This window comes from Talpa occidentalis, unplaced genomic scaffold (genome assembly GCF_014898055.3).
Source record: "Talpa occidentalis isolate TD23 unplaced genomic scaffold, MPIMG_talOcc4v2.1 talOcc4.13, whole genome shotgun sequence".
Taxonomy (NCBI): domain Eukaryota; kingdom Metazoa; phylum Chordata; class Mammalia; order Eulipotyphla; family Talpidae; genus Talpa; species Talpa occidentalis.
This window is the reverse complement of record NW_023601322.1, coordinates 58,849,375-58,863,362: the sequence shown is the minus strand read 5'-3', so window position 1 is coordinate 58,863,362 and position 13,988 is coordinate 58,849,375. Positions and strand designations below refer to the sequence as shown.

The 13,988-nt window shown below is 54.3% G+C and overlaps 1 protein-coding gene across 3 annotated transcripts in view; it reads right to left on the bottom strand.

The window, feature by feature from the left end:
- Window positions 1-1,174: 1,174 nt before the first annotated feature.
- The window catches only part of PDGFRB (platelet derived growth factor receptor beta), a 37,092-nt gene continuing 24,278 nt past the window's right edge, over window positions 1,175-13,988 (bottom strand). For 2 of the 3 annotated variants that reach the window (XM_037508949.2, XM_037508950.2), the window contains exons 12-23: window positions 13,293-13,425; window positions 12,696-12,800; window positions 12,227-12,337; window positions 11,072-11,231; window positions 9,988-10,148; window positions 9,342-9,460; window positions 8,995-9,117; window positions 8,259-8,370; window positions 7,729-7,828; window positions 7,194-7,299; window positions 6,151-6,383; window positions 1,176-4,879 (exon numbers count right to left, since the gene is read on the bottom strand). In XM_037508949.2, coding sequence (XP_037364846.1) covers window positions 4,702-4,879; window positions 6,151-6,383; window positions 7,194-7,299; window positions 7,729-7,828; window positions 8,259-8,370; window positions 8,995-9,117; window positions 9,342-9,460; window positions 9,988-10,148; window positions 11,072-11,231; window positions 12,227-12,337; window positions 12,696-12,800; window positions 13,293-13,425 — 1,641 coding nt within the window. In that variant the 3' untranslated portion in view covers window positions 1,176-4,701. Of the gene's footprint in view, window positions 4,880-6,150; window positions 6,384-7,193; window positions 7,300-7,728; window positions 7,829-8,258; window positions 8,371-8,994; window positions 9,118-9,341; window positions 9,461-9,987; window positions 10,149-11,071; window positions 11,232-12,226; window positions 12,338-12,695; window positions 12,801-13,292; window positions 13,426-13,988 lie in introns of all 3 variants that reach the window. The other variant, XM_037508951.2, reaches the window with a different exon arrangement.

Sequence of the window (13,988 nt, the reverse complement as noted above, 5' to 3'; positions counted from 1 at the left end):
CCGGACAAGGCTTCTCAGCCCTCCGGTCGCTCAGGGAGAACGTCTGTCTTGAAGTCCTTTTTACCTCTCTTGTGTGACTCTTCTCAAGACAGAAAAGGCTCCAGACTCCTTCCAGGGGCCCAGAGCACCTAGCTAGCCTAAAATAACGTTGTTTTCACAGCCTTCATGTTTCATTTCCTCAGCCTCCTGAGAGAATGATGATCTTGTATATTTGAAAGGGAACTTTTAGCCTCCAGTAACATTTTACATGTTTACTCGCTGTACACAGCATCTCTGTTAGGTATTTATCCTGGGGAGACAGATATTTGCGTAAGTGTGCAAAGTTAAGTATACTCTCTGAACAATGGTCTTTCTTCTAATGAATGAAATATCCATCAATAAGGGACTGATTAAATATTCAAAGGCACAGGCATGCTTTTAGATTATACAGCTCTTAAAATAAATGAATTTAGAGTTATATGTACTGCTAACCTGTGAGTATGTCCACGATGTATTGTTAAGGGAAAAACAAGTTGTTAAATGGCAGTGGTAATTTCATTTATAATTATATTTAAACAGATAAGTACAGAGGCAAAAGACAAATATTAATATGCATGTGAAAGAGAAAAAACCTAGAAGAACGTAAGTAAAATATTCACAGTAAGAGGCAGAATTTCCATAAAATAAATCCCTGCACACATTGCTGCTGAATAAAGAAGTTAAGCATTTGAAATGTCTAAGGAATCTAAAATACCAAAGACAGGAAAAGAAATATTATGTATTTTAGCAATGGATATGTATTTTTCAATGCAAATATATGTCGTGGAAATCCTTTGAAAAAAGTCATTTTTAACTGCTACAAAGTTGGACAATAAACTAAAATCAATATCCTTTTAGAGATTGTGTCCTAATTCAAAGAAGAGGTGGAAGGGGGCTGGGAGGCACCTCAGGGGCTGGAGGTCAGGTCCCAGGAGTCTTGGGGTCCTTGCAGTGCTTGGCTCTCCCCTCTTTTTCCAGGAACAAAGACCTGCCTCTGCTTAGGGTGGTGGAAGAATTGTGTGGTCCAAGTGGCTCATCTGTCTGGGGGGAAAATCCCAGCTCACCGGTTCCTTTGGGCTGGCCTGAGTGGCAGGTCGGGGGCAGCAGTCCGAGAAGCTGACCCGTGGCTCCCCACCCCTAAGCCCCACACCCCTCTGCACAGGGGCCCATGCGGCCCCAGCCCCACCAATGCCTTCTTACTGTTGGTTTTTTTCCCTTGCTCTCAGCAAGAGGCTCTTTATTTCTGGTCTTTCCTCTCCCCAGCACCTCTTATTCTTTCTCTTATGGACACACTATCTCTACAAGGATCTTGATTTTAGTTTATTGTCCAACTTCATAGCAGTTAAAAATTACTTTTTTCCAAGTATTTCTGCAATATATGTTTGAATTAAAAAAAAATATATATATATATATATATCTCCATTGTGAAAACATACCAGAGGGGGCAGGGGGCAGGGCGGGGCACCAGGCTCTCCATAGCCACCCAGTCACTGTCAATCAGAGGTCGCCAGTTTTATCATCCCTTGTCTCTTCTTTGCATCATTAGCTCCACTTACTGCTGGGGAAATTGAAGCCTGGTGTGGAGTAATTCACCCAAGGCCGATAAGGAGCAGCTCTGAAGGGCAGGGCAGCCAAGGTCTCCTGACCAACGAGCTCTCCCAAGAGGAAGGAAAATCCCCATCTGGAATGTGGACTTAATTCTCTTAATAAAGGGGCAGATTCCATATTGGCTTATTCATCTCCTACACAGCCAGGTCACGGGTTCTGGGTGTCCTCCAGAGCCAGGAATCTCTGGCAGGTGGATGATGGGTGGCTAGGCCTGCAGCGGGGTTTACCCGCGTGATTCAGCTGTCCCTGAGTTGGTGGTTGGGCCTGTGAGTCACAGCGGCCCCATGTCTCCATTTCTCTCCCCACTGGCAGCCCAAGCCCCTGGAAGCAGTCCGCGGAAGCCTGTAGCTCCAAAACAAGAAACAAGCTGAGTTGCCCCTTCTCCAGCTCAGAGACCAAGGGATGGCCAAGGTCACACAGTGAGAAATGACAGATCTCAGGCTGCTACCTGGTTCCACCTCGAATGACCCACCCAAAAGTGACCACGGTGGGAGACCAAGGAGCCTCACCTGGGTCTAGGTCCTTGCATTCAGCTCATTCCCTACCCCTGGCATTTCTGTTGCCCCCACCTTGTGCTGCTGTCAGGGTCTCAGGCCTGGGCTGGGCAGTAGAGACCACGGCTAATACTGAGCTGGCCAGCAGGCACAGGATGCCCAGCTCATATCAGTCCCACACCACTGAGGAGTCTGGGTCTGCATCCCCTGCCCAGCCAGGCTCGTGTCTGCCCTCAGAGTTACAGCCTGATGCCCCATGTCCTCCCCTGGTCTATTCCTGGGCATACACCTCCCACCTCTTTCCCTTTTCTTCTGTCTCCTTCACCCTCTCTGCTCACTTCTTCCTGCTCTCTGACCCTTGTGGGTGCCCCGCTGCCCTGTTCATACCTCGGACCGCACCACCACTCACCAGGGCTTGAAATCAGGCTTTAGCGATGCCTCTCACTGGCCACATCAGCCTCACCTCACTCTATACCCGTGGGCGGAGGGAAGGGGAGAGGAGCAGGTGTCTCAGCTTAGCTGCCAAAGCCAAAGCACATGGTGGTGCAAGGCGGGGACCTAGGAGGGGCTCAGCAACTTGGGCCTGTGACGTGCCCACTGACCCAGGGTCATGCACTCAGAGCTGGGCGAACGGTCTCATTTCACACAGCTACTAGTGAGCAGTATGCAGGTGTGTGCTTTGGGGGAGGTGGAAACCCCATTTTAGAAATGGAAATGAGTGGCCAATGTGGTGACCAAGAGAGTCCCATCTACCCACTGCACTCCTGCCCCCCTGCAGGCACAGAGACCCACACCTGGAGGCACCATGCCATCTGTGAGTGAGAAGCACCAAGTTTAATATTAAAATCTTTCCCTTAAAAAAAAGTACACAGATAAGAAAACATGACGGCATACAAAATAGTACTTCTGTTGTATAATGTGAGTTAATGTGAGTCCTAAAATACTTGTAAACCTAGGTGATTACATCTTTGGTACCGTAGTGAGAACCCACTGCCCTCCTCCAGGCTTCAGGGGCACCACGCAGCACAAGAGGCAGGTGCCCAGAGGGGCTGGCCTTCCCTCACCCGCTTTCCTGCCTCCCTGGCTGGCAAGCTTGGTCATACCCTCACTTCCCACTCCAATGCCCCCGGCGCTAGATTGTGAGTGGCAGAGACCACAGGGAGGAGGCCAGATGCCTCAGGGATGGGGAAGCTGGTAGGTGGGAAGGCAACCCCCCAGATAGCTGCCTTTGGCACCCCTGTCTCGGGTTCCCACCCAAGTCTTCTTGTCTCCTCCAGGAACACTCAGGGGGCTGCACCGTCCATCACATCTGTGGCACAGACCTGGACAGCAGGTGCTGGTGTGTCAGGCTGCACTGCGAGATCTCAAAGAGGCCCAGAATAGCTCCGGAGGTCACTGTGGGTGCTAAAAGGGGTCTGGTTCTCTTCCAATGTCCCCAGACCAGCTATTGGGGCCTTCCAGGACATGACACTGGCTGTCACTTCAAGTCAAAGTCTGGGAAGCTTGTCTTTTGGAACTTGCCAGTGGCCTGGGGAAGGGGCACAGTTCTTGAATGTCTTCAGTGGCCTGGAATCTCCCCAGGGCTGGAGGTGAGCTCCCCAGCTGACCTTCAGAATGGAGGTTTGGGGTGTTGGGCTTTGCTTCATCTGAGCAAGTATACAACCCTGGAATATTCTAGAATGTGAGTGCTGGCAGGGCACCAAAAGTCAGTGAGTCCAACCTGCTTATTTTTCAAAGGGAAAACAGACCCAGAGAGGGTGAGGGATTCCTCCAAGGCCTCTTAGCAAGTCCAATGCACGTGTGATCCTCAAGAGTGAATGCCTCTCGAAGCATGTCAACACAGCGTCAGGTGTGGGTCTGTCTGGCCCTGGAGACCCTGGTGGCTGGAGTAAGACTGGAGTAAGTGATGAGGAAAAAGACCCCAGGACTCATGGGGCCAGGAAGACACAGACAAAGGCACTTTCTATGGTGGGGTGTGCCCTGAGTGCCTGGAGCAGGGCTGCAGGCCAGGTGTCCTGTCCTTGGCTTGCCCCCAGCAAAAGTGAGCATGATGGCCCCGGACCCGCTCGGGCCTGGGGTTGCAGACTGGCATCCGACAGAAGTGGCTTCTGGAAGAGGCAACACTGTCCAAGGTCAAGCTCAGCCAGGAGTCAGGGAGGCCATGGCCTCTTTCCCAGCTCCTGGGTAGATAAAAGTGCGAGAGAGAACTGTAGCCCTTCGAGGGGTAGTTGGCTGAGCAGAAAAAGTTAATTTACCATCTCCCAAACCTCCAGAATCTCCCAGGATTCCAACCTGTCAGCCAGGGAGAGAATTGCAACTTTCCCATCTTACAGATGGGGAAACAGAGTCCCCTGGCTCAGTCATCTGGCCTTCTCAGAGGCTCAGGGCTGTTCAGGGCCCCTGAAGTTCTTGCTTCCTAAGGCAGCCCCAGGGGGCAGGGCATGACATGCCAGAGGCACAAGCTTTCCGAGGGAATAGGTGGATGGAAGCCACTTGGAGGCTGGGCCGGATCAAGCCAGGAGGCGCTGGGTGCTGGGACGCAGAGGGGCACTTTGGGAGGGCAACCTGGGTGCCAGCCGCCCTACAGGAAGCTGTCCTCCGCCTCAGCTCGAGGCTCAGGGCCTTTTGGATCCGGCTGCCACTCCTGCTCCGGCTCAGGCTCCCCTGGGGGCTGGGGCTCTGGCTCTGCTTCCTCTTGCAATTCCAGGGGGCCATCACAGGAGATGGTGGAGGAGGTGTTGACTTCATTCAGGGTGGAGCTAGAAGGAGAGGCAAGGGCATGAGGGGATGGGAGCGGGTTGCAGTACAACAATAACAGTATTGAGGAGCCTTCTGTGTCCAGCCCTGCAACATGCACCTGACACACACCTCACCTCATTTAGTCCTGGTGAAGACTAAGCAAGGCAGGCGCTGTGCCAAAGTGCACTCAGAAGGGGCAGTCATTGCCCGCATCACACAGCAAGCAAGTGAAGGAGCTGCAGCTTTAGAGCAGATCAAGCTGGCCGGGTCCCCCACCACCAGCAGCTCTAGCCCCAGCTCTTGAAAAGTATTTTTATCCTGAAGGTTCATTTAATCCCACAACTTCCAAATAGAAGTGCTCTTACTATTTTCATTTCAGAAATGAGGAAACTGAGGTACAGAGAGGAGAAGCAGCTGGTCTGAGAGGACAAAACAGGGTGAGAATTTATTCTCCCCACCCTCACCCCAGCTCCCAGCTCCCAGCTCCCAGCTATTGGGACTCTGAGCTTAATTCCTCAGCAGGATGGCTACCTGGAGCCTTGGAACATTCACTTCTAAAACAGGCGGGAAGGCCCTCTATGTCATACGGGTGTTCCCTTGTACACATGGGGAAACTGAGGCACATGAAGAGGATGCCTGGCAGGTCTCACAGCAGCCACTGGCAGGGCTGGAGTCAACCCAGCTGGCTACTCTGCACTTCCCCATAGGGTGGATCTTGTTTCAGAGAAGGGCCTGGCCTCATGGGGAACCCTTCTCTCCCGCTGAGGGGAGACCCTGTCTACATAGTCAGTCCAGGCAGTAGCAGGGCCTTCTCCAAAGCCCATCCCACTGTCACATCGCCACATCCCTGGCCAAAAGGAAAGCAAGGATCCCCTTTCAGCCTCAATTCTGGTTTGCACTCCTGCCTCCTACAATGCCAGGCTCCCTGGGGCTAGGGCCTGATGCTAAGGGACAGACCACAGACCTGGAACTGGCAATAACCCCAGAGTAAGACATGGGGTGCTGGGGGTACTAATTAGGTTTCTTCTCCTTAGGGCTAGGACAAGGCCTAGTGAGAAGAGAGAGGAGATGGCCCATGGGGGGCCTTTTAAAGGAAACTGCTACCTTGCCAATGTGTTCCAACCAATTCTCAAGTGAATTCCAATCCTCTCTTCTACTCCACTGGCAGGTCCAGGCAGGCCCAGGCAGGTATAGGCAGCTTACTTCTGAAGACGCACATGCGCACACACACACACACAAATGCGCACACATGCACACACTGTTGCACTGGGTCCTGGGCCAGAGTGCCTACCTGGCAAGGCTAGGGGAACCCTCCAGTGGTCCCTCGTCAGTCGCTTCGGGTTTGGGGTCAGGCAGGGGGATGATGTAGTCGTTGTCCCCCTCGTTGGGCTGCACAGCAGTGTAGAGGACGGAACTGGTGTCCAGGGGGGACCGGAGGCCATGGAAGCCGGGCAAGCGAGCTTGGGATCGAAGGACAGCTGGGTGGTCACTCCTCAGAAACTCCTCATCCACTTGCTGGTACTTCTGCTCCACACAGTGGGGGGAACCCAAGAAACAGGGATGGTCAGGCCAGAAAGTCTTTAGCAGTTCTCTGGCAGATTCTGGCCAGATCTGCCCTCCCTGCTGTAAGGAAGGTGGCTGGAGCCCAGAGAAGGGGAGAAGCGCCCAAAGTCCCACAGCTGAGCTGCCCCCACCTGGCATCTCATGAGACGAGGTGAGTTGGGGCCACCCAGGAAGGTCCCATAGTGAACCAGCACCCTAGGCCCTAACACTCCCCAACCTCAGAGCACACAGGTGCAGGTTCTCATGCTGCCTCAGCCTCCTTCAGTGGGGCTCACTTTCCTAGTGTTTTCAGTGGTGACTAAGCTACTCCATCTCCCCAACCAAAAGTGGGAGGGAGCGGGGTTAAGAATGCACTGGAGAAAAGGGCTGTGTGATGCCAAAGGAGACGGGCATCTCCCTCACAACAGCTCCCACTTTGGACACCGAGGGTTGTCAGGCCCTGCTGGCTCCACCTGTCTTGTAAAAGCCTCTTCAGACTTTGAAGAGAGACCCAAGGTTTGGCTCAGGTGCAAAGATATGAGGGGCTCCCTCCCCCCAGTCTAAATCAATCAACTTCTACCCAGGACTTCAGGGCAAAATAGCCTGTGCAGCTGAAATAAATTCGGCCTCCAGCCCATTGTTACTAGTGCCAGCAAGGAAACTGAGGTCCCGGAAGGGTAAACGGTGGTCCCCCACATACCATCCTGTCACACAGCCTGGTATCTAGTGTCTGCCTTCTGGAGCAGAACTCCTTTACCCTCTACCCCCACTCCTGCCCCTGACTCAACTTACCTTCTTGTAACCCTCGCCCAGCAGTCTCTCTAGCAGCAGCACCAGCTGGGAGAAGGGGGGCCGAATCTCAAACTTCTCTTCCCAGCACTTCTGCATGATCTCGTAGCTGGGGACAGAGGCACAGGGGTTGGGGGTGGGGAACTGGAGGCTGCAACTTCCAGAACAAAGCGAGCAATGAAAAGGGTAGGGTGGGGAGTAGAGGGGTGCTGTTTCTTTCCCTTGACAGTGCCTGGTGCCCTCCTCTACCTGGGGCTCCATGCTAACCACACCTTGGTGAGCCCCTGACAAGGTCTGACCAGCAGGCATATCCAGCCCTTCAGTGACTGGTACTGATGGACACGTGACCTCTCCGAGCACTTGCAGGCCAGTTCTGAGCTTGGACTGGAACTGCAGTGAGCAGCTGGGGTGCCCACAGCTCTCATCTTCCTGACACCTAGATCCAGTTATGCTTAGTCTTTTCTAGATCTCTGAGCCAATCACTCTATCTTTGGCTCAGGCCAGTAGAAATCCTCCCAAGCCACGAGGTTCCACTCACATCTCATCAGAGGCGTGGGCCGGCTGGGCCATGCGGTAGCCCCGCTTGATGGCGTTGTAGAACTGCTCATTCATGGGAAGCTCTGGGTAAGGGGTGCCACCTGGTGGGGAGCAGAGACAAAAGGGACACAGTTTCAGGGGTGCTGGCAAAGTGGCAGCGACCCTCTCTGCGGAACCGGGAGAGGTGCACCAGTCTAGAATGGGTGAGGGTGGCCCTGACACTGGGACGCTGGGGGTTCCTTCCTCGGTGCTGAACAGAAACCGCAACCCTCCCAGAATTAGAGAGCAGGGACACCAGAACCAAACAGGCTTTTTGATGTTACTATGCGAACCCCTCAATATTCAGATGGGGATGTTAGGAGACGCAGAGAGGGCAGGAACCTTGCCAAAGTCACACAGCAAGAGCTGCACTTAGCAGCAGAGCTGGCACTTGAGCCTGGGCCGTGTCCCAGAGCCTGTTCCACAGGCCCACCAGACTGCAAGTGCGCAGGCAGGGCATGGTGCCACTGCGTGCCGGGGAGGGAGGTGTACCCAGCGTGAAGATCTCCCAGAGCAGGATTCCAAAGGACCACACATCGCTCAGGGTGGTGTAGAGGCTGTTGAAGATGCTCTCAGGGGCCATCCACTTTAGAGGCAGGAAGGTCTGCAAGAGGGCAGGGCCGGGCAGGGGCTGAGTGCACCTGGACTGGCAATTCCCACCTCAGCGCCTTCTCTCTCCCCATCCCTCCACCTCACACCCACTCCACAGCAGCCCCTGTCCGTGGGGAAAGGCACCAGGGTTGAGGCCCCTCCACGGACAGGCCACCCCCCTTGCCTCAATAGAGGCCCCTGGCATGTTGGTAGAGGGGTCATGCCAGAGACATGCCAACGGGTCAGGCAGCTCTCATCTCAGCTGCCCAATGTCCCTCCAGTTCTGGGGTTCAATGGCCCCATGTGTGAAAGTGGGGCTATGAGCGAGAGGCAGATGGTCCTGTTTTAACGTATCTGTCTTACTGCCTGCGCCCCAACAGCACTAAAACACCTTTGATCTGCCCCCCTCCCACCTTTCCGGGGTTTCCTTAGAGCCATGACCAGAAAGTCTAAACCCCACAAGCCTCAGCATCTCCCCCTCTCACCCCAGGCATAGCTGGTGACTCCCCTTCCTGCTCCCACACACATGGCTAGGCAGCAGAGCCTGGCACCCTTGGGAGCCCCATCCTGGTCTTCGGAGAACCACTACCAAGCTGACCCAGAGGGACCCCACGGCTGGGGTCGGGAAGACACTCACACTGCCTTTGGAGATATAATTTGAGTCCCGCATGATGTCACGAGCCAGGCCGAAGTCACAGATCTTGACCAGCTTGCCCTCACAGATGAGCACGTTCCTGGCTGCCAGATCTCTGTGGACACACTGGGTGGGGGGATGGGAGGGTGGGGGCTGAGGCCTTGGTGACACTTGAGGGGAAGGACCCTCTGTGTCAAGAGCCCAGGGGAAAGTGCATCGTGGGCATGGGGATAAAATGGGGGGGACACATTCATGGTCTCCCCACCAGAGGGGACCTTGCACTGTATGAGGACACCCAACCCGACTGGGTGACCCATGTACTCATCCCCCCATTCTGCAACCACACGTACGTTCTTGGAGGCCAGGAACTCCATGCCATTGGCCACTTGGTAGCTGAAGCCCACCAGATCCGTGTAGCTAAGCACCGGGGACTCGTTGATGAGAGTCGCCCGACAGGTCCTCTCAGGAGCTAGGGGACAGAGAGCACAAGGTCTCCCCACAGCCACAGAACCCTTGCCCTTCGGCCCACAGAGGCTGAGTGTCCCAGACAGGTGGCTACTGACCCTGTAAGTCTCCCCCACAAGGAAAACAACTTCTAAATAGATAACTTAAACCTCTTCTACCTCCTCATTGGCCAGAAAAACTACTGGCATTAGCTCTGGGCCACCTCTGCTTGGCTGGCTTGCCTAGTTCCTGAGGACACTAGACTGGCCTGGGGCCTGGTCTGCACAGAGCACTCTCCCCAAGGCCCCAGGAGGCCAGGTACCCCCACCCCAGTTCTCCTCCCTGTGGGCCATGTGCGTCCCTCTGGACCCAGAAACTGGATCATCCTGGGGTTCCACCCTGAGGCTTGAGCAGGTGGTTAACCTCAGGTTTTGCATTTATGAGGCAGGCACATGGCCACCTTAATTCCAGAGTTGTTGCCAAGCTGAGCATGTGAACAGTTTTGGAAAAACTGCAATGCTGCCCAGCTGTGAGGATGCTGTGGGCACCCACCAGAGGGGACGTAGTTGTCGTAAGGGGCCATGTAGTTGGAGGACTCTATGTCTGCATATTTGATGTCTCCTTTCATGTCCAGCATGGGCACGTAGTCCACCGACTCGTCCTTGCTCATGTCCATGTAGCCACCATCGCTCTCCCCAGGCAGGGACATGTGGCTGGGGTGAGAGAAGCATCATGCAAGGAGAGGCCACAGCCATTCCCTTCCCTTCCTTTGGACCCTCTGCTCACCCTTGGGGTCCACAGGCTCTGCACCCATGTATTTCTCCTCTCACTCACTCACCCTCCTCTAAACTTTCACAATGTGGGTAACCAAGAAGCAAGCGCTTTCAGCCAGCCTCTTGGGCCCTGAGCTGGGTGCTGAGGCTGCCAACAGGACCTAAGACCTAGTGTGTGTTCTCAGACAGGTCATGTCCAGAGGCTATTACAGCACCCACAAGGTGGGTGTGTCCTGTCTGTGTGTCCACAGCACCATCCAGCCCAGCCACCACCCAGGGTGGATCATGTGTCTCCTTAATGCCTCTGTCTGCGGCACCAGCTCCCCTGGGCGCTGTGGGACTACAGGCAGGAATGTCTCTAGTGGTAGAAAAAAGACTGGAAGGAAATTGATCAGTGTGTTGAGGGGAAGTTACTCTTATGTCAGCAATAAACACGTATTGCTTTTGTAATCAGCAAAAGAATGACAAAAAGTTATTTTTGGTAAAGAAGAGAGAAACCAATGTGCAGACAGAGTGGGCACTTCAGGGAGGACTCAGGGATGCAGCGCAGTGATGATAGTCAGGCTGGGACTGGAGCACCCAGTGGCGAGGGAGGTGAAAATAGGGACACAGGGTTGGTGTCAGGGGAAAGGAGGTGCGTCTGCCGAGCACTCAGCACAGGGCCTGGACACTACAGTCAGTAGGTGGTGCCTGAAGCCACCACCATCTTCATCTTCACCGCTAAGCCCTGCACTGGAGTGACTTATGAAAGGGCCCTGGGCCCAGCTTCATCCTGGACAAGGGGGCAGTGAGCAGGCATTCCTCAGGCCTCCCCGAAGGTCAGGTCCCCTCCGCCTCCCTTTGGGCTCCCAGACAGGTGCTACCTGGGCAGGGGGAGCCCAACGGGCAGGGCGTTGCTGTAGAGCTCGGCGCTGGGTGGGCGGCGCTTGTCAGAGCAGAGCTGCAGGAAGGTGTGCTTGTTGCGGTGCAGGTAGTCCACCAGGTCGCCGTAGCGGCAGTACTCAGTGATGATGTAGATGGGCCCTGCGGAGGGAGGGACAGGCTCAGGGACAGGAGGCCGCAGCCTCCCCACCAGGGTGAAGAACAAGCTGCTTGTGGGAGAGGCAGCTGGGGAGATGGTCGAGAGGCCAGCGCTGGCTCATTGGACTCCCTGCCTGCCTCTGTGACCACGAGCAGCCCTTACTCCCCCATCTGTTCCATGGAGCTAATGAGACACTTAGGGTGTTGGTGTGTTAGTGAGATGATGCCTGTTCAGGTGGGGTCCACGCACAGAGCTACCTGTTATGGACAGTTTTCAAACTAAAGCTTATTTTGGCCAGTATATAAAGTGAAAAGAACAACTGTTAAATACATTCATGTAAAGAGAAATGAAAGCTCTAGAAGGTCAGTTGGGAAGTTGACTCTATTGATGGAAACAATCATTTTGAAATGGTTGATCTCTGTAAACATAAATTGGCTCATGCATGCACATACTTCTGTATTTGGTTTTGCTTGCACAATGCCGAGGAAAACCCTAACTCTCACAATAAGCAGCTGCAAATGGTGGCCTTTCTTTTCTTTTCTTTCCTTTTTTTTTTTTTTTACAGCCTAACTTACAATCAAAGCTTCAAATAAACACTCTGGCCTGGAGAGACTTTATCTATGCTGGGAACGCAGGACTGGAGGCAGCTCGCAGTGAGAGTGCGGGTGGTCTCCAGTGCGGGCGTGTGACTCATCTCGGTGTCGTTGAGCTGTTATTTATTAGTGTCTAAAATCTAGTATGGAAACAAAAAATGCCACAGGGCCCTTGATTTGGAAACCACTGGGACTGGTGTCCTGCAGAGTCCTTCGGCCTTGAAGGTGCTATGGTTTTGTGAGTTTGTAAACCCTGTGCCCTCTGGGTCCGAAGAGTCCTGTTGTTGCGGACGAGGAGGGTGAGAACGCTGCAAGGACGAGGGTGAGGAGGGGGCAGTGGGGGCGAGGAGGGGCAGGTCTTGCACTGGCATCCCCCGGATCCCCCAAGGCAGAGGGTTTGTTACCTCCTTTGGTGCAGGCCCCCAGCAGGTTGACCACATTCAGGTGGGGCCCCAGGTGACTCATGATCTTCAGCTCCGACATGAGGGCTTGCTTCTCACTGCTGCGGGCTGTGGCTGCGGGACAGAGGACACTCAGGCCTCGCCCACCCACCAGAGCCATTTCTGACTCTTTTGTCCCACCTGGGCTGAAAGACAGGTGGCCTAGGGAGATGAGGACCGACACACCCAGGGCGGGGAGAGAGGACTGACAGGAAGAAGATGGAGGGCAAGGAGGCTTCCAGAGGAGGGAACCCTAAGGAAGTCTCTCTCCCTACACAGAATCGGGGTGGTGCCAGCTGCAGTAAGACCACCCTTCTTGTACCCAGCAAACCAGAATCAGACTTGCTCAAACCAGAATCAGGGTGCTTCCGTGTGGGGAAGGGAAAGAAGAGGGGGTGCTGGAGGCAAGGGAGGGTTGAGCTCCCGCACTCACATTTTAGCATCTTGACGGCCACTTTCATGGTGGCCTGGGAGTGGCTCAGGCCGTGCGCCGTGGCCTCCACCACCTGCCCGAAAGCTCCAGAGCCCAGGGTGCGTCCTGAGGAGAGAGATTCTCTCAGCTCCTGGTCTATCATGAAGCTGCCACCCCACCCCATTGAGGTCAACCTAGACATCCTTCAAGCCCCCCAGAGGCCCCTAAAATCGCAGTGCTTCAGTATTTCCTGCTACCTCATTTAAGTCCTGCCTACCTTCTGGCCCATCTGAGTCTCCAGAAAGCTTCCTCCCTCCCCAGAGGGGTGCCTAATACCTCTGCACCCATCATTCCCTCCGACCCAATGCTCAGCCTGCCTGTGATTTTTATTATTTCCTTTCTCACCATGAAGCGGGCATCACACACAGTCACAGATCACAGGACTTCATTGCTCGATCTCTGAGGACCATCTGGTCCCCATGGCACAGAGGACAAGATTGAGGGACAGAGAAGGCCCTAGACCTCAAACCCAGTCATGGCAAAACTGGGGTCAGAGCTCACATAGTCTTCCCTCCCACCTCGAGTCCCTGATTGGCACCAGAGGCCTCCCGGACTGACCAAGCACAAGCTGGTCCCGTGGCAGCTCCCAGGTGGAGTCGTAAGGCAGTTGCATGGGATCCACGTAGATGTATTCATGGCCGTCAGAGCTCACGGATTCGATCACCTTCCATCGGATCTCATAGCGTGGCTTCTGCAGGATGGAGGCCAGGGAAGTTTGCTCAGAGGGGACTGGAACTTGAAGCTCTCTAGGTCCCGCCCCTTATGGAGCAGGAGACTCCAAGGCCCAGAGGAGGGCAGGGGCATGCCGAAGCCACACAGCAAATGGTGGATGGAGCCAAGGTCTTCATGGGTTTAGTGGGAACCGGTGCCAAGCGGGCAGCGGAGGGTGGAGTGGAGCGGGTGGCTGGGGAGCCGTGACAGCAGAAGGCCCAGCTCATCAGAACCTCATTACCAGCTTCTCTCAGCACCTCAACGGCTGCTCAGATGGGAGCCGACAGCAAGACAGCTTCAGAAATTGACTGGGGTGGGGGGGTTCTGGCAATGTGGATAGCACCCCCTCACCCCTGCTTGTTCAGAAACAGTGGAAAGTCAGAAAGACAAAAAGAGGTAAACTCATAGTGTGGAAATCATAGGATGTGGGGATCGCAGAGTTGGAATCTTAGAATGATAAAATCAGGGGGTGCTACAGTCCATATCAATAATCTTAAAATGTTGGAATCAGAGGTCAAATCTCAGGACAGAATATTGAAATTA